The sequence below is a fragment of the Sarcophilus harrisii genome, chromosome 5, assembly GCF_902635505.1.
Source record: "Sarcophilus harrisii chromosome 5, mSarHar1.11, whole genome shotgun sequence".
NCBI lineage: Eukaryota > Metazoa > Chordata > Mammalia > Dasyuromorphia > Dasyuridae > Sarcophilus > Sarcophilus harrisii.
The window spans coordinates 151,178,491-151,197,946 of NC_045430.1; the positions used below are offsets into that span (position 1 = coordinate 151,178,491).

At 34.6% G+C, this 19,456-nt stretch overlaps 1 protein-coding gene across 1 annotated transcript in view; it reads left to right on the forward strand.

Annotated features, from left to right (window-relative positions):
- The window catches only part of PRKAR2B (protein kinase cAMP-dependent type II regulatory subunit beta), a 129,588-nt gene extending 120,405 nt beyond the window's left edge, over positions 1-9,183 (forward strand). Inside the window, exons 7-11 of the mRNA XM_031938756.1 lie at positions 783-884; positions 4,257-4,331; positions 6,079-6,144; positions 6,274-6,412; positions 8,587-9,183. Of these exons, the coding sequence (XP_031794616.1) occupies positions 783-884; positions 4,257-4,331; positions 6,079-6,144; positions 6,274-6,412; positions 8,587-8,720 (516 nt within the window). The 3' untranslated portion in view covers positions 8,721-9,183. The remainder of the gene's footprint in view (positions 1-782; positions 885-4,256; positions 4,332-6,078; positions 6,145-6,273; positions 6,413-8,586) is intronic.
- The last annotated feature ends 10,273 nt before the right edge of the window (positions 9,184-19,456 follow it).

Sequence of the window (19,456 nt, forward strand, 5' to 3'; positions counted from 1 at the left end):
TCGTTTTATTTTAAAATTTAAGTAACACTTTGAGAAATTTGTTCATAGCAAGTAAAATTCATAGCAAAATATTTTTGAAGAGTTGCTTTTAATTATTGTTGGTTTTCCCCCAACATTTATTTTATGTTTGGTTCTACAGTTTAAGGATTTTATAAGGTTAAATAAAAAAGAACTCTAGCCCTTCTATCTCTGAGAGCTGTGATCCTATGGTGAAACACTGGAAGGCCCTGTCCTAAAAGGTTGTAGTTTCTGTGCCCCTACAAGTCTTAAAGCAAAGAAAATAACCATTTGCCTTAGTCTTTATTTCGAATAAAGGCAGGGAACTGGAACAGAAGACTTCTAAATGCCTTATGAATGCAACTCCAGTTGTCTGTGACCAATGTAAATTTTATTTGAAGTTTGACAACGCCCTCTAGTGGTAAATTAATATTTTCAATAAAATTCAAATGTACCTGTCTGTCTATGTGTCTAGAAATAAAAGCTAACTGGCATTTTTTCTTTTTATCAGCAAAGTATGCTCTTCAGAACATCAGAATGTTTTGTCTATGAATTTGTTATATATTGTTCATTTCAATATAAGATAATAAACTGAATTAGTTGTATTACATTATCTAGAAGTACATAATATCGTCTTATAACTCAGAGAAACTGGGTTCATTTTAGAATATGGTCTGCTGTTCATTGGAAAGAAACTAATGCTATATATTTAAGTAGATTAAACTATCTATTTTTCTCTTTGTCACTCACCTTTTCCATTGTTCTGTCTCATAATTTGCTTTTAGGACAGGGTAACCTTCCGGAGGATAATTGTAAAAAACAATGCCAAAAAAAGAAAAATGTATGAAAGTTTTATCGAGTCACTACCATTTCTTAAATCTCTAGAAGTAAGTATTTGTTTCTATTAATAGTATTTTGAGATTTATTTTTAACTTGTCTAATATAGACATTGGACCTATGTGTGCTTAAAATTTCTTGTAGAAGACCAGTGCATGTAATATTTTTAAATCGAAAGGATCAGAACCCTAAGTATAAATTACACTGATGACTTTATTCTTAAACCTACTTACAATTGCCATTATTGTCTACAATTATTTGTTGTTATTTTAAATGCCCACAAAATCTTGGAGCTGATCTATAGTAAATTTTTAATTGAACTCTTCTTTCAGGAAATTCATTATCTAAAAGAAAACAAACAAAAAATTACATTAAAAATTACAAAAATACAGAGTTCTCAAGTTGCTGTTTACAGAGCTTCACGTAAATAAAGTGTTTTCACCTAGGGGTAGAAGCCCAAGGACTTGTGCTGGGATCCCTAAAGTATCCCTTTAGAATTTCTACTCCTGCAGAAGTATAATGTGAAAGAACACCATTTTCCTTCTCAAACTATAAGCAAATGATCTAAAATATATGCCATAATGACTGTTCTTGTTCTATAGTGTAGTTTTGTTATTCAGGGGAATTGACCTTGCTATACAGATCTCTCTCAGTTTTCTACATAAAAATGTTTACCCATAAAAATGTGTGATCTTAATGATCTCTTCTTCATACGGTATTTTGGAAAGACCCATTTTTGTCCCAGCTAAACTTTTGTTTTCTTCAACTTTTGAATGGCCTTATTCTCACTTCTTCCCGATCCTTACAGGGTGATTTTTTTTTTTTTGGTCTAGTTCAGTTCAATTTGATAAATAGCCATCAACATCTACTATTGTGCAAGTACTATACTAAATCCTGAAGATACAAAGGGGGGAAAGAAACAGTCTCTGTCTTATAGGAGGTTAGAATTTCTCACAGAAACTCCTTCTATCCCAATAATATAAGTGCTTGTTGTTACTTAATGGATGCTTCATCATATACTGTTCTTTGTATACAAAAAAATGAGTAAGTACTGGATGAAATTTGAGTTGGGTTGGTTGTTTTTTTTTTTTTTTTTTTTTTTTTTTAGATTGCTGTTAGGATTGTATTGATTCTTTTTCTTTGGATTCCTTTAGGATCAGTGATATGTAAAAGATATAATTTATACCTTGGACCTTAAAATTGCATTGAACCTAGTTGAAAAGAACCAAGTCCATCACAGTTGATCATCATGTAGTCTAGTTGTTACTGTGTACAGTGTTCTCTTGGTTCGGCTTACTTCACTTCGCATCAGTTCATGTAAGTCTTTCTAGGTTTTTCTGAAATCAGCAAAAAGAGCAAAGGATTGATCTTAACAAACTTTGGCTTTATTCACATTATGGTCTAGCTGAAATTTTTTTATAAAGACTTTTTAAAGATAATGATACATCAGCCCTAAGTCAGTAGGACCTGAGTTCAAATATGGCCTCAGACACTTAACACTTCCTAGCTGTGTGACCCTGGGCAAGCCACTTAACCCCAATTGCCTCAGCAACAACAAAACAAACCAAAAAGATAATGATAAATGTTGGGGAGGATGTAGGAAAACTGAGACACTAATGATCCAAACATTCTGGAGAGCAATTTGGAACTATGCTCAAAGGGCTCTAAAACTGTGTATACCCTTTGATCCAGCAGTGCTTCTACCGGGCTTATATCCCAAAGAGATTTTAAAGGAGAAAAAAGGTCCCACAAGTGCAAAAATGTTTGTGGCAGCCCTTTTTGTAGTGCTAGAAACTGGAAAATGAATGGATGTCCATCAGTTAGGGAATGGCTGAATAAACTATTAGCATATGAATGTAATGGAATATTATTTTATAAGAAATGGTGAGCAAGCTAATTTCAGAAAAGCCTAGAAAGACTTACATGAACTGATGTTAATTTAAGTGAGCAGAATCAAGAGAACAATGTATGCAGAAATAACATATTTGTGATGATCAACTGTGTTGGACTTCGCTCTTTTGCACTAGGTAATTCACTGCAATTCTAATAGATTTGGGATGGAAAGTGCCATCTGCATCCAGAGAGAGAACTATGGAAACTGAACGTGGATCAAAGCATAGTATTTTCATCTTTTTGTTGCTGTTGTTTGCTTGATTGTGTTTTTTTTTCCTTTCTCGAGTATTTTTTCCCTTTTTGATCTGATTTTTTCTTACACAGCATGATGAATATGGAAATATATTTAGAAGAATAGTACATATTTAACCTGTATCAGATTGCTTGTTTTCTTGGGGAAAAGGGGATGGGGGGAGAGAGAGAAATTTGGAACATGAGGTTTTGCAAAGGTGAATGGTTGAAAACTATCTTTTTGTGTATTTGGAAAAATAAAATACTATTTTAAAAAATATATATACTATTTAAAAAAAAAAAGCTAAGGATACCCCTTAGCTATTAATGGAATTCATGATACCATGTAAATGAGCCAAATGGGTAGCTTAATGTACTTAATATGGTTCTGATTAATGAAAGCCAGTAGCAGAGGCATTGAAGAAGATCAAGTAGGTTGCTATATAATAATTCTCTCTCCTCTTTCCACCCTCACTCCCAAATATTTTATTTCCCATTTTCCATTGTTAAAACTGTCATTGTGGCCCTTCTTTTCTTCCCACTGGAACTCAAACTTGGCCCCTGCTATCTTGGGTTTTGATAAATGAGCCTCAAAACAATGCTACCATGAAATTTCCCAGTCATTTCCAAACCCTTGTCTCTTCTTTTTTCCTTCCAACTCTGGTTTCTTTTTATATATTGTCTTTTCCTATTAGAACATAATCCCCTTAAGAACAAGGATTGTCTTGCTTGTTTCTTTTTGTATCTCCAGTACTTACAACATCGACTATTACATAATTAGGCTTTGACAACTGCTTTTTTATTTATTATGAACTTGGAAGGAAATCTAAGTATAATCATTGCTACTTCTGACTGACTGTGTGTGTGTGTGTGTGTGTGTGTGTGTATGTGTATGGCTCAGTTGGCATTTTAGAGGACAAGGCAAATACCCTTAAAGTCCACTGGGTTATCAACTCTAGCCATTTGGGGAATTGATTATCTTCTTATCTCAGAGTCTCGGTGCTGAGTCATATGCACATGGTCAGCTGGCTATAAGCGGGAAGGACATCTTTGTGTATACTATATTCTAGTAAAGCTAATAATGCTAGGTTTTAATGCTTCTCCCTTTTCAAGTTATGTAGGATTTTTAATAATTTTTTATTATAAAGTACATTTGTACAAATCAATTTATTTTTTATGATAGGTATAGTAATTGAAATAACCATTACTATGTTTTTCAGTAGAAATGGGTACATCAAAAATATAATATGCAGATTAAGTATTCCTAATAATTAATAACACCATTTTCTTTCATGCAGGTCGCAGAACGTCTGAAAGTGGTTGATGTGATAGGCACCAAAGTATACAAAGATGGAGAACAGATTATCGCTCAGGTATGGCATTTATCATGTATTTTAATCATATATCACATTCAAACAGCAGTAGTTGGGGAAGCTAAATGGAGCAGTGGATAGAGCATTGGCTCTGTAGACAGAAGGATCTGTTCAAATCTAGCCTCAGACACTTACCAGCTATGTGACCCTGAGCAAGTCATTTAACCCCAAATTGCCTCACCAAAACAAACAGTAATAGTTCTATATATTTGTTATAAATATCATTGAATGAATTGAAAAATAGTCAGTTCCTCCAAAATTATTAACAACTTTTAGCATTTTTGGTGAACTTTTTTTACCTTTAAGGAGTCATTCTAAATTACATTTAGCTATTTAAAATTTTAAAACTATTTTCCACTGTATTCAGAGAAAAGAAAATATTGTTTTGAATCTCATAAATTGCTTAAGACCAAATTGTCTCATCTTCTTGATGGCATCAATATATCAGGTGGTCTAATTGGTTTAAGTGACCTTTAAATATGCAAATTTCCAGATTTTATTTGTATATGGGAACTTGAAATTGACTAGAAGGAATGCCATATTTTTTTGAGGGAGACAGAGATGATGGCTGGTTTATTCCCACAGAACTGATAAATTAGAGAAGAGTTTAAGAAACCAGTGATTTACATGGCTATGGGTTAAACGTCTTTCTTTTTTCCTCTAACACTTGAAACTTCAACATAGAAATTCCCGTGCAAACCTTATCTCTTACATAATAAAAATAAGAGGTTCTACATTTGTTTCTGACAGGTGTTTGATTTCTTGGTCATAAGACATGTTTGTAAGTTTTATTTTATATAAATTTTAACCCAAAGTATAGGTTATTTTGTGACATGATTTATTATTAACTTTATGTAAAGCAAATAGGAATTGCTATTAGAGCTATTTATTTACATTAAAATAAAATGGAAAAATCTGAAAAAAGCCTATTAACATTTTCTCGATCAAAGCCCTGATTTATAGCATTTGCTGATTTCTGAGGCATTAAATGCTTACAGTCAAAATTTAACAATTGCTGCTTCTGAGCCAGTTTGAGCTGATTCCAGAACACTTCTGCTTATGACCCAAAGTAATATTGCCAGGTTTTACATTTCAAATAGGTTTTGCCCAGGCTAAAATTTAGACAAAATTATTATGCCACATATATTCAGAGGCTTGACATATAGTGGATAAGGGTCAGCCTTGGAGCCAGAATGGCTAGAGTTCAAATCTTACTTTTGAGGCATGTACTGACTTAATGACTTTAGTCATGACATTTAATCCTTCAATGGCCCAGGCTGTGCTCTAGAACTGTAAATGAAGGCTGAGTTGCTGAGTTTCATCAATGGAGAGAGATTTCATACCAGAAATTTCCTACCACAGTGAAGTCATGATCTATAATACACATACACACATGTATGCACATACATATGCAGACATATCTGTAGAATAGAATAAATAAGTTAATGAATGTAAATGGAAAAATATGTACATAGATATACACATAGAAGGAGATAGAGAGATATTAGTGTAATAGAGGGATGCTTGTATGTTGGGGACAAAACAGAACAGTTCAAAAAATTATGCCAATATTTTAGAATGTACTTGACATTGCTTCTCTTGCCAAGAAAAAAAGGTTGCTCTTTTATTGTTGTTTCTTGTTCTTTTGCAGGAAGGTGATTTTATATTCAGAGATTGTTTAAAGGCTAAAACAGGCAATTGGTTAGAACAGAGTTTGAATTTTTCTGGGTTTTTTTTTCCCCAATAGGGAGATTCAGCTGATTCTTTTTTCATTATAGAATCTGGAGAAGTGAAAATATCTATGAAAAGGAAGGTAAGATTCCTTAATCTACTGAAATCAATATAACAACATACAGAACATTGGTCTAGATTTTTTTTTCATATTTATGTTAGAGTTTAAATTATTTTAAAGCAATTGAATAAGTATTTAATGCATTTCCAGAATAAACAGGAAGTCGAAGAGAATGGTGCCATTGAAATTGCCCGATATTCCAGAGGGCAATATTTTGGAGAACTCGCCCTGGTAACAAACAAGCCCCGAGCAGCTTCAGCTCATGCCATTGGAACTGTCAAATGTTTAGGTATTTAATTCGAATATAATTCAATTGGTTCAAATGATCATATTTATCATTTGCTACAGATAATTTTGTTATATTTATAAGTTGCATGTTTGCCATTGAAAGCTCTAGTTTCTTTTTTATTCAAATAAGTTATATCAACTTGACCTTTTCTGCATTCCATAGTCTAAAGCCCAGCTTCTTAAACTATGATTTGCAACCCCATGTGGAGTATCATAACTGAATATAGGAATCACAAAATTATGATTTGTAATCAACAAATGTTTTATTTGCATACCTAATACCTGGAATCTCGTAAAAATTTTCCGGGTAAAAAGGAATCTCAAGCAGAAAAAACTAAAAAAAAGACTTTGCTCTCTAAGCAGGAATCCTCAAACTACAGCCCATGGGCCAGATGCGGCAGCTGAGGACAATTATCCCCCTTACCCAGGGCCATGAAGTTTCTTTATTTAAAGGCCCACAAAACAGAGTTTTTGTTTTTACTATAGTCCGGCCCTCCAACAGTCTGAGGGACAGTGAATTGGCCCCCTGTTTAAAAAGTTTGAGAATCCCTGCGGTCTAAAACATGAAGAAATGAATATATTTTAGTGGTTAGAATATCAGTATAGCATAGAATTCCATTTTTGGTCTTTTATCAACAGTTCATTTTTTTAAATGGATATCTACTCCAGATCTTATAGAATTGTAAAGGAAATTAAGACATTACTTGTAAATTGCTTTGAGATTCTGTGACCAAAGAATAATCATTTATGAATTAATGAATCACTTATTGGGTGCTTATCACTTAGGGATACAAACAGAAAAGGAAGATCTCCCCTGCTTTCCAGGAGCTCCCATTCTAATGATTTCATCACATCTGGCATCTTTCAAGTAGAAGTCAGATGGAAAAATCCTAGAGTTCTTTGAGTGCAGCAACAGATATCTCACCTTTAATGTCCTTTCCCCTGATAAAAATCATCCAATTTTCTGATGCAGAACTTTGTTTTCTGGGTCTTTAATAACTGAAGCTCCTCTTCTGCAGAAGCAATTCATGTTAAATACCTATTATATGCCAAGCATATATACTAAGTGATGGGAATGAAAAATGAAAAACTTCTCACAAAGAACTTATATTCTAATGAGGAAATAGCAAATAGATATCTTAGAGATAGATTAAATATAAACAGGAGTGGTTGGTGAGTAAAGACACTAGCAGTTAGATCAGTAAAAGCTGCATGTAGAAAGTGCTTATGGAGGAGAAGCTTTCAGCGACACAAAGATGAGGAGGGAATGTGTTCCAGAGGACAGCCAGTACAAAGGTTTGAAACAGGAGATGGAGTGTCATGTGGGAGACTCATAGAGATGCCAGTTTGGCAGAATCACAGAGTGCAGGAGGGTAAGTCCCATGAATCTGGAAAGATAGATTGGAGCAGGCTATGAAGAGGCTTTAAAAATGAAAGGAGGATTATATTTAATCCTAAAGTGCCGTTACTGGCATTTATTGACAGAAAAGAGAGTATATGACATAGTCAGATCTCTGCTTAAGAAAAATCACTTTGGCAGCTATGTAGAGAATAGACTGGAGTGGGGAGACTTAAGTCAGTGAGACCAATTAGGAGGCCACTGCAAAGAATCTCTGGGAGAGGTGATGAGACCCAAACTAAAGGGGTAACTATGAGAGCAGAGAGCAGGGATTAGATACGGAAAATGGAGCTAGAAGCAGCCAAGATTTGGTCATTGGTGATGAAAGCATAAATCTAAGAATTATGACTATAGTATCAGGAAGAAAAGTTTTAGATTTGTCAAAATTTATATATAATATATATATACATATATGTGTGTATATATATGTTATATTTGCATATTCTTAGGCATTAATTATTGACTTTATTACCATTTTGATTTCCTGTATCAATTAGTGGTTTAGCAAATACCATTTTGAACAAAGATTTTAATTTTTTTTATGTCCAAAATTGGTTATTTAAAGTATTGACATAAATGAATTTAAAAATACACTTAAATTCTACCTTACTGTAATAAATAGTTGTTAACTGGTTTATCATATTACATAAATGATTGTATAATGTATGTTTTTATATATGTTGGCTATAAATTCATGAATTTCCTGCCAGGGTTACAAATTTGCAAATAATAGTTTCTTTTTTTCTTCTTCTTCCTCTTGCCCTGATCAATCCTAGCCATGGACGTACAAGCATTTGAAAGGCTTTTGGGACCCTGCATGGAAATTATGAAAAGGAACATTGCAAACTATGAAGAACAGTTAGTTGCTTTATTTGGAACAAATATGGACATTGTTGATTCCACAGCATGAAGGACAAATATCATTTGACAGGAGCTAATATCACAGAACAGCACAGTAGTGATTGTCCACTGAAAACGTGTCTATATTTGTTGTAGATGTCGAGCATTTCCTATGATTTCAAATTTTATTTTGCTTTTTTTACATAACACTATAATGTATGAGTAAACAAAATAGTGATTTCATAGATAATAGATTTTATCTACAATTCGGAAAGAATGGATTTTAAGAAATCATTATGTTGGTTAAATTAGTTTCTACTCTACAAAATTATTAAGATTTGCTGAAAAGTTTGTTATAATGATTGTGGCATCTTAGAAATATTAGTGCATACAAAGTTAGTAAAATATTCATAGTTCTGGGGATATAAAAATGGGTTCATTCTGGTGGATTCAAATTATTATGGCTAAGTCAAAAAGAAACTCGGAAGCTGAAATAGTTGTAAAGCATGACATTACATTCTTTCTAAAAAGTCTATGTATGATGTGTCTGTTTTCATCCTTTTTATTTTCTGGCTTGAAGCAGCATAAAACTTCACATGCAGTGTTAAGGCCTAATACATTTTTGCAATAAATTACATTTTGCCTAATTTGGCATAGTGTCAATAACATTCCACTGGTTTAAGAACTGGCAATCCAAACATTTTTTAGTAAGGAAAAAAAAAGCCTTTTTTAGATGACGAGTAATTGTCACATTTTTCCTAAGCAATCCTTTTCTTCCTTCCTTCTTGTTTTATAATTTACAATTCCTACTATTTTTCACCTTTTAAAAATTTAAGTCTTGTTTTAGACTTTAATGTCCACCTTTTCATAGCAGATTTTGGTCATTTTTTATTTCTTTCAAATTTCAAATCAAATAATTCCAAATTTCTAGATCACAAAAAAAACTATTGGTATGATCCATAGTAATAAACAAATACTAAATAAAGTTACAGTTTGAGATCTGTTGGTAAAAGAGAAGAAAACTGTTTTGAACTTTCAACTTATATATTAAAGGTAACATTTTGTATTCTAGATCCCAGTAATCTCTTAGTCACTGTAAAATATTTCCTATAGCAAAATTAATGTGAGGTCAGTCTACTCTTCTAAGGAATTATTATTTCTATATCCTTAGGCTAGGTTTACCTAAGATGAATTTTTCCAACATATAAACCAAAATGGTTCTTTCTTCTCTTATATTAACTATGGTTTCTGTCTATAATGTAATATGACAGAGAAGAACTTTATCAATTAATAGCTAGTCACAAGGTTCTTGTCAGAAAAAACTAACATCAGGATGGCAGAATTAAAATTATGAAAAATATCAACAAAGGAGTAAGAATAAGAACAAAAACATTAAACGTGTGAAACTGGTTTGTGAGCTTAGCCCAGCTCTCCATATATATTATTATTCCACCACTTTATTTTGTTTTGGTAAGGGCACTTACTTAAACAATGAGCTGAATATAAATCATTAATTTATTACCAAGAGTAAAGGAATACTATTCTTGTTTAATGTTTCTACTGTTCTAATTTGGAAAGAAGTTAGTTGATAGGATATTAGATTTAGAGTTGAAAGGGATTTAAAAGTCACACAAAGAGGGAATGTAAGCCTAGGTCAAGTGATTTGCCAAAGTCTCATAAGTTGTTAACTGACAAAGGTAGAATTCAAATTCAGATTCTTTGGGGCAGCTAGAGAGTGCTGACTCTGAAGTCAGGAGGACCTCAGTTCATATCTAGCCTCAGAGGCTTAACACTTCCTAGCTGTGTGACCCTGGGCAAGTCATTTAACTCCAACTGCCTCAGCCAAAAAAAAAAAAAAAAAAAAAATTTAGATTCTTTGACCAGAACTTGATCTACTTCGCAAAATGTGCCCTCTTCACTTTAGTAAGAAATGTCTTTGTCGTATCATTCACTAACAATATTCATATTAACAAGCTGTGTGTTTGCACTAAGATTAAAAATAAATGAATGTGGGTTTTTTTTCCCCTGGAAACAAGTTTTCAACTTCGATGTAGATGAGGTTAAATATTCTTTATTTGCTGTGTTCTGTTTGGAAATTTTTTTCATCCCCATTTGAATATGAAACTGGTTAGAAAATAATGTACCTATCTGAAGTTGTATACAAAACATAATTAAAGTATAACTTCAGCCAAATTTTAAATGTTTTAACTTTTTTTATACATGCTACCCTGTAGGGGGAAAAAATGTTACATACATGATGACAATTTGTTAACCTTTGTATTTCACATTTTATTTTAAAATGCTGTGTCTTATACAAGGAAAAAAACACTAATTAACTAGAATTTTCAGTTCATCATTCTGTATGCTAACTTCCAAATAAGTTATCAGTTCTCTTGCACTAGTTTATTGTTAATTATTCATAGAATAATTTTAAAAATACATGTACAACAAAGAATTCTGATCAAGTTGTAAATGCCAGTCACAATATTTTCAGTATTGTTGGTTATATTTAAAGTTTCCTTATAATAAATCACTTTTATAGTAAATTATTTAATTGTTGCTTTTAATATACAGCAATGATTTTTCCCATCATTGTCCTTGAATGTGATTCATGAAGCAGAACAGAGTTGGAGAGTTTTATCAAAAGGTCACATTATTGGCAGTGAGGAGGTGTGCCTATAATCTTAGCTACCAAGGAAGCTAAATCTAGGAGACCTCTTGAGCTAGGAGTTATAGCAACACCAGATCAGGTGTTTGTATTAAGTTTGATGTCAGTAAAATGGGTCCTTGAGAGTAGGAGCTCAACAAATTGCCTAAAGAGAGGCAATCTGATCCGGGACAGAAATGGAGCAGACCAGAATCCCCATGTTGATCAGTATTGGGATGGGGTACATAAGTAGCTCTTGCACTTCCAGCCTGAGCAAGATGGGGCAATCCAATCTTTTTAAAGAAAGAATCAAAGTACTGCACATGATGAAGCACAAGATATGGCTGGGTTGCACTTTCTTATGTTACTATTTATTGCTCATGAGAAATAATCTTATATTTTTGCAGATGAAACTTGGCCATTAAGAATGCTCAGAAGGAGGTTTAATTGACCTGGCTAGTATATGTGAAAAGTTACACACACACACTTCCCCGTAGTTTGGATTGGTAGATGTCACATTCTCATTCAATTACTGTTCAGCAAACCTTGCCACGTGGAAATTTTCTGTAAAAGGCTTATCCAAGAAAATAAGTTTTCTGAAACTTTACCTTTGACTAAGGAAAGACTTTATTTTCCACCTGAGGACTTGTTAAATAAAACACAGGTGCTTCCTCCCTATAGTCTTTTTGTATAAATGGAAAAAGTAGAGATAAGTGTGTATATATCTTGTGTCAATGCCTAAGAATATAGATATCTTGTGTATGGGTCAGGTGTCGAGTATAGCACGTTCCTATCCTGGTACAACTATTCCATAGTCCTTCCAGCTGATTTTATAGCTTGTAACATTTACCCACACACTTTCACACATTTCTCCCCCTGCCAGATACACTCTGAAATGTATTAATTAACCTCTGCCCCTTAAACGTTTTTTAAACATCATTTGCTTCATTGCAATGAATTGTTTTTTATAAGATTTGGGATTTCATCAGTGCGGGAAATTCCCTGTGAATAACTCATACCAATGCTGGTCATTTAAGCACTTGCTCTCTTCAGTTTCCATTTGGGACTCCACTAATATCCAGCCTCCTCCAGGAGAACCTCCTCACCTGAAATTTCATCCTGTCATCATTATGCAGCTTCCCTACTTCACACCTTATCCTCTCAGCTGCCTCTCCCTCTCAGTGGGAGGAGGGTCCCCCAATAAACTCTTCCCAGTCTTCCTTCAGTTTCAGTGCCAAGAGCACACAAACATCATTCCTCGAGATCCTCTTTCCCCCAGTCCTGTAGTAGCCTCCATTTTTTCCCCTGTGGAGGAGCAGGGGAGGAGTTTCCTTTTGTGTCTTGTCTTCCCCAATTAGATTATAAGCTCCTTGAGGGTAAAGACTGGCTTTCTTATCTCTGGAGTTTAGCTCTGTACCTAGCTTGGGTTGTCATGAGCCCTCTTGACCTAGTGGAGTTGTTTGCCATTTCCTTCTCCAGCTAACATTACAGATAAGGAAACTGAGGCAAATAGAGTGACTTGCCAGGTCAAGCTAGTAAGGCTTCTTGTAAAGCTTTACTATAAGCTAGTAAATGTCTGAGATCAGATTTGAACTCCTGAAGATGAGTCTTCCTGACTCCAGACCAGGCTCTCTATCCACTGTCCACCAAACTATTTCCCTAGCGCAGGTGAGGTCCCTGAATAAATGTTCATTGACTTTATTGACCAGAGCAGGGGTGGGGAACCTTTTTTCTGCCAAGGGCCATTTGGGTATTTATAACATCATTCTTGGGCCATACAAAATCATCACCTCAAGCAGTGGAAGGTTGTTGTCCGAGCTTTCAGCTCATCACTCCCTGCAGTTGCTTTAGCAGATGATTTCTCTTAGACCAGATGTTCCTCACCCCTGAACGAGAGGCTTAGGCTTAGAGAGTTGCCTCAGAAACACTAAGGACATGAGTAACTCTCCTAGATTCACACCGCCTGAATGTCAAAAGTAGTTCCCTGGTTTTTATGACAGAGGTCTGCTTTCTTTCTATCATACTTCCCCTACCTATGAAAAATAATGAATATACACTTTAAATTTTCAGTTCGATTCAATAAACATTAATTGTGTGCCAACTATGTGCCAAACACTTTGCTAAATACTGGGGAATGTACAAAAAAAGGCAAAATCCCTCCCCTCAAGGACTTTACAATCTAATAGGGGAGGCAACATGCAAATAAATAATATATGCAAAGCAAGCTATATATAGGATAGGTGGGAAATAATAACAAAGGGGGAGGCACTGGAATTAAGAGGGGTTAGGGAAAGTTTCCTGCAGGAAGTAGGACTTGAGTTCAGACTTAAAGCCAGGGAGGTCAGTAGCTGAAGCAAAGAAGGAGAAGAGGCAGAAAGAATGCCAGGAACTGAGAGATGGTGTGTGTCTTGTTCCTGGAACAGCCAGGAGGCTGATGTCACTGAATCTGAGAGTAAGTATTGGAGAGGAATTTGTCAGAAGACTGGAAAGCTAGGGGGACTAGGACTTTGAATGCCAAACAGAGCATTTTGTATTTGCTCCTAGAGACAAAAAGAAGCCACTGGAGTTTATTGGGCGATGGTGAGAGGATCAGACCTGTACTTTGGGAAAACCACTTCAGTGGCTTAATGAAGAAGAGATTGGAATGGAGAGAAACTCCCCTTCCCTCCTCGCTCTTGGAAGCTAGCTCTTACAATAATCCAGTCATGAGCTGGTAAGGCCCTTCATCAAAGTGATAACAGTGTCCCTGAAAAAAGAGGGTTGTTTTGGAGAGATGTTGTCAAGGTGAAATCAACAGGCCTTGCCATCTGATTGGATATTGCTGAGGTAGGGGCACAGTAGGTGTTCATGGTGAGGAATCCAGGATGACCCCTGGGAGCTGGGAAGGCAGGGGGAGGATTTAGGACGAAAGATGAGTTCAGTTTTGGACATGTTGAGTTTAAGATGTCTACTGGATATCCAGTTTGAGATTTCTGAAAAGCAGCAGCATTGGAGGTTAGCCCAAAGACTGGGGCAGGAAAGGTAAATTTGAGAATTATCAGAAAAAACAAAAACAAAAACTGGTAAATCCAACAAGAATGAAGAGATCAATCATAATGTAATTTACACAATTTAAAATGTAAAACTATATTACAGATAATAATGGCCATCTTGTAGTCATTCATGTTCAATTCAATGAGTTGTAAGGATTTCAAATTTTCTAAAATTTTCTTCTTTAGAAAAGATAATTGGGGACAGCTAGGTGGTACAGTGGATAGAGCACCAGCCCTGAAGTCAAGAGCACCTGAGTTCAAATCTGGTCTCAGACCTTCCTAGCTGTGTGACCTTGGGCAAGTCACTTCACCCCAATAGCCTCAACAACAAAAAAAAAAAAAAAGAAAGAAAAAAAAAGAAAAGAAAAGATCATTGGCTTTTCTATTAAAATTTGGTATGTATTTCAACTAGATGGGCCTTCTTTTAGTAGCAACATACCACATTTTTGAGTATGTCCATATGTAAAAGTGGAACAAACAGAAAGATGGTTAGATTTAAATTTTCTCATTGGTAGGCATAAATATTGTTTAAGAAATGTTTTGGAATGCCCACAAGAGCATGTTTCTTTATTAATAAGTGGCTATAATTTTGCTTTGGTTCTCAGAATTTAAACCTGATTTTTTTTTTACCTCTTGGTTGTATGCATCTTGATTACATATCATAAAAAATTGTGGGTTCACAACTGGAAAAATATTAAGTGCTCTTGCATAGGTCAAGCGAATATAATAAAGATGACAATACTACTTAAATTAATCTATTTATTTAGTCCTATATCAATTAGATTACCAAAAAACTATTTTAATGACCTAGAAAAAATAACGAAATTCATCTGCAAGAACAAAACGTCAAGACTTTCAAGGGAACTAATGAAAAAGATATCAAATGAAGGCGGCCTAGCTGTACCAGATCAAAAATTATATTATAAAGCAACAATCACCAAAACCATTTCGTATTGGCTAAGAAATAGAGAAATTGATCAGTGGAATAGGTTATGTTCACAGGACAAAATAGTCAATGACTATAATAATCTAGTATTTGACAAACCCAAAAATCCCAGCTTTTGGGATAAGAATTCACTGTTTAACAAAAACTGCTGGGAAAACTGGAAATTAGTATGACAGAAACTAGGCATGCCTACTATCTAGGCAACCCACATTTAACATCATACACCAAAGTCAAAGATAAAGGCAAGATAAAGTTCCTAGCAGAGAAATCCTGACAGGGAGGTAAAGAAGGGTGTAGTCTTGTTAGGGAAATAGGTGAGAGGTATAGAGGGGTTAACGCTGAAAAGAGAATGGTCCTCTCAGTGGGCAGAGGGTTCTCGAAGGCAGCTATGCTAAGGAGAGAGAGAGATTCCTTGGTATGATTCCTGCTTTGGGTCTCTGCAAAGAAGTGCCCCAGGACTACACCTCTCTTTACCTCTCTGTCAGGATTTCTCTGCAAAACATTCTCTCTTTCTCTGTCAGGACCTTGCCACTGAGGAAGTCAGCCTTCCTAGTAAAGGCTGGCATCTCAGTTCCAATAATAAACTTCTTTTTGCCAGTCTATCTTTTCAGGTTCTTACATTCTTTTACAAAGGACTTGCGCCCACCAGAAGGGGCTCCCACAACTCTCTGCCTTGCACCGAACCTCATCAATCCATTAAGCACATATTACATGCAAAGAAAAACAAAACCACTCCTGACCTCAAGGAGCATACATTCTAAGGTGGAAACATGTAAATAACTAGATACATAAAGGCTACAAATAGAATTTTAAAAATACAGAAAAAATGGAAAGGTATTAGCAGCTGGAGGGTAGGAAACAGGGGAGAACAGGAAACACTTGATTTTTGAAGAAAGCTAGGGAAGATGTAGGAACATTTCAGGCATAAACTAGGATAAAAAGGGATCTTATATCCAGTTTTATAGTGAGGGAAAGGAGTTATAATGGAAAACAAATAGCTTCATTTTAGCAAAAGAGGAGGATTCAAGTGATAGTTGCAAGACGATATTTACTAGTTCTGCAAGACTCAAAAGCAGTAAAACTGGTCGGACAGCTCAAACTATGTATTGTTACATCTTCAAAGGTTTTCAGAAAACGAAAATGATTGAGTTCAAACTCTGGAATTGTTTTAACCTAGCTTGTAAACCTCACTAATCATTAGGGATGGCCAGTGAGTCCCATTCACACACAAATATATAGGACTTGAAACAATTCAACTTTATATTCCCAGGAAGTGACCAACTGTGAGTCACTGACAGATCAAGCAGAGAATGTTTGGTTCCCAGTTTCTAATTCCTGACCCACATCTTAGATTCTTCACACCATCACCTCCATGATAATAGTTGTTATAGTGAGTCACATATGTGCAGACTAAATATGAAACCCTAAATGCAAATAATGACTATTTTGAGAGCAAGAAGCTGTAATTTAGTAAACTATTGATGTCACTTGCTTTTACAAACTGCTTTTGGGACTGCTACATATTTTGAAAATCCCCTGCAATTCCTAGAAGAGAACAATGGACAACATTCATATGGGTGATGACGTATGGCATATAATTAAAAGAACAGAAGCTCTTTGACAGATGTAACTTGAATGGTATTAATAACAACTATAACAGATTGGGAAACCAAGAATGTGTCTCTACTTTCTTAACTACAAGAGGGTAAAAATGACATATCACTCACATGTTATACTCTCAAAACAAAGTAAAGCAGAGTCTATGAATTGAAATTCTCTCATCTGTGACTTGACAGAAACTTTTGCTTTCTGCTACACTGACAAAGAAATAAAGCAAAGTACTGTGTAAAGTCAGAGGAGAAAAGCCAGGATGACCCTGCTAAGTAGCTCTGATAAGTTTTCTAGATAAAAAATGTTGCTGGAGGAGAGAAAATAAGTGCTTATTTTTTTTAAAAAGAGAGAAAATTTCCTTTAAAAAAAGAAAATTTGCTTTGTACACTGTTGAAAAAAATCAAAAACATCATAGATTAGTGACTCAAGTCTTAAAAATCTGTTTTAAAAGCAAGTTTGTAGCATAGTATCTAGAGTTCTAATGCTGGGATCCAATTCTGCTTCAAGCAGCTATTAGCCATGTGTGATCATAGAAAAATACAAATTAGTACATATATGTACAGATATATATATGTATAGATATAGTACAAATTAGTTAATATCTACCTCAGTTTCCTCATCTGTAAATGAGGATAATAATAGCATCTGCACTCTAGAGTTATTATGAGGATAAGATATTTATAAAATGCCTTTCAAACCTTAAAACATTCTATAAATGCTATTCTTATTTTGAATAGGTTTTGAGAGACATAATTCCACATCAATCCCATCATCCTGTTTCATATAATAATAAAGGGGACAGTCTGGCTCTGTGCCATCTTTATTAGATTGCCCATGGACACAGTTCCACATGTTCATTTCAAAAGGCTCATTTGCTATTCAGAATATATTCAAAGAAGATGACTAGGATGATGGAACCCATCTCACCTAAGGAATAGTAAAGAGAATTGTGTGTTTAACTTATGTAAGGAAAGATCCTAAAGAGTCAAACCATATCTTCTAAAGATTTTCTGGACTTTGTGGTCACCCTACTCCTGAATTTGCTTTTATATGTTGTCTACCCCATTTAACTCCTTGAAACCCAGGACCATCTTGCTTTTTCTATTTGCACAGGACTTGTGCAAGCATTTTATACTTTTCATTTATAGATATATAATCTCAACAAGAATCACAATTATGTTTAATATCAGTGAGGATCTATTTCTCTTGATATTAGAAACTTGGCTTGATTCTACAGCAATTGGAAGGATCAGTTGCTCATCTTTGGGGGTCCATTAGTTCTTTTAGTTTGGGGAAGGGGGCTGTCATTTAATCATGGACATGCTTTTCTTAAAATGACAACTATGCTCCTGAATAGTTGTGTGTGTCCATGTATGTGTATGTGTATACATATATAAATAATTTTGTATAGACCAAGTATATTTTCAAATTGCTATAGTACAAACTGGTGGGGGACTTGTACAATGAAAATAATCACCCCCTAAGATCTATTTAAGGTTTCCTTAAAAATAGAAAGAGAAAAGGCAGCTAGGTGGCTCAGTGGATAGAGCACCAGTCCTGAATTCAGAAGGACCTGAGTCCAAATCTGGTCTCAGACACTTAACACTTCCTAGCTGAGTGATCCTGGACAAGTCATTTAACCCCACTTGCCTGAGGGGGGAAAAAGTTTATAGAGCTAAATATGACTTTATCATTTTTACCACAATAATGATAATCTATTAATTTGAATTAAAATTATTTCAATAAATTGATTTAGCACATGCATTTGCTAAGTGCTGTAGGGATTCAGGACAACTAGGACACCGACCCTGTCCTCAAAGATTGCAATCAATCAAAGATTTGCAATGATCTCTTAACTGTTAACCCTAGGTAGTGTTCCTGACTATAAGGCTAAACCTCTACCCACTACAACTCACTGAGAGGCACTATATTTGTACACTAACAACTAGTTAGACCATATAACTACCAGAATATATATTGTTTCCTATTTGACAATATATTTTCAACAAGTACTTAATATTTAAAATGTATAACATAAAATTAGACTTTTACCCTTCTTTTGTTTTTATGGATAATGTTTGGAGTTTTTTTTAAATTCTGAATTTAATGAACAAAAAGGATATTTCTATGTAGAAAGTAGAACAAAAATTATATGTGAAAACATGAATTTCTACAATATACAGCTTGCCTTTTAAAAATTTCATTTTTATTTTTCATTCCAAATGCTCTTCCTTCCTCCTCTCCCTCACCCACTCATTGAGAAGGCAAGAAAAAAATTGTCACAAATATGTGTAGTCAAATAATACATATTCCCACACTAGAAGTAGGTAGGAAAATATAATTCAACCTGAACTGGGTTCATCAGCTATTTTTGTGGAACTGGATAGCATGTTAAATGATAAATCCTTTGGATTTATAATTATTAATTTTGTTCATCAGAGTTCCTTAGTCTTTCAAAGTTGTTTATCTTTATAATATGATTGTTATTGTTCTCCTGGTTCTGTTCACTTTATTTTCCATCAGTTCATTTAAGTCTTCCCAGGTTTTTCTGAACCCGTCTCCATCATTTC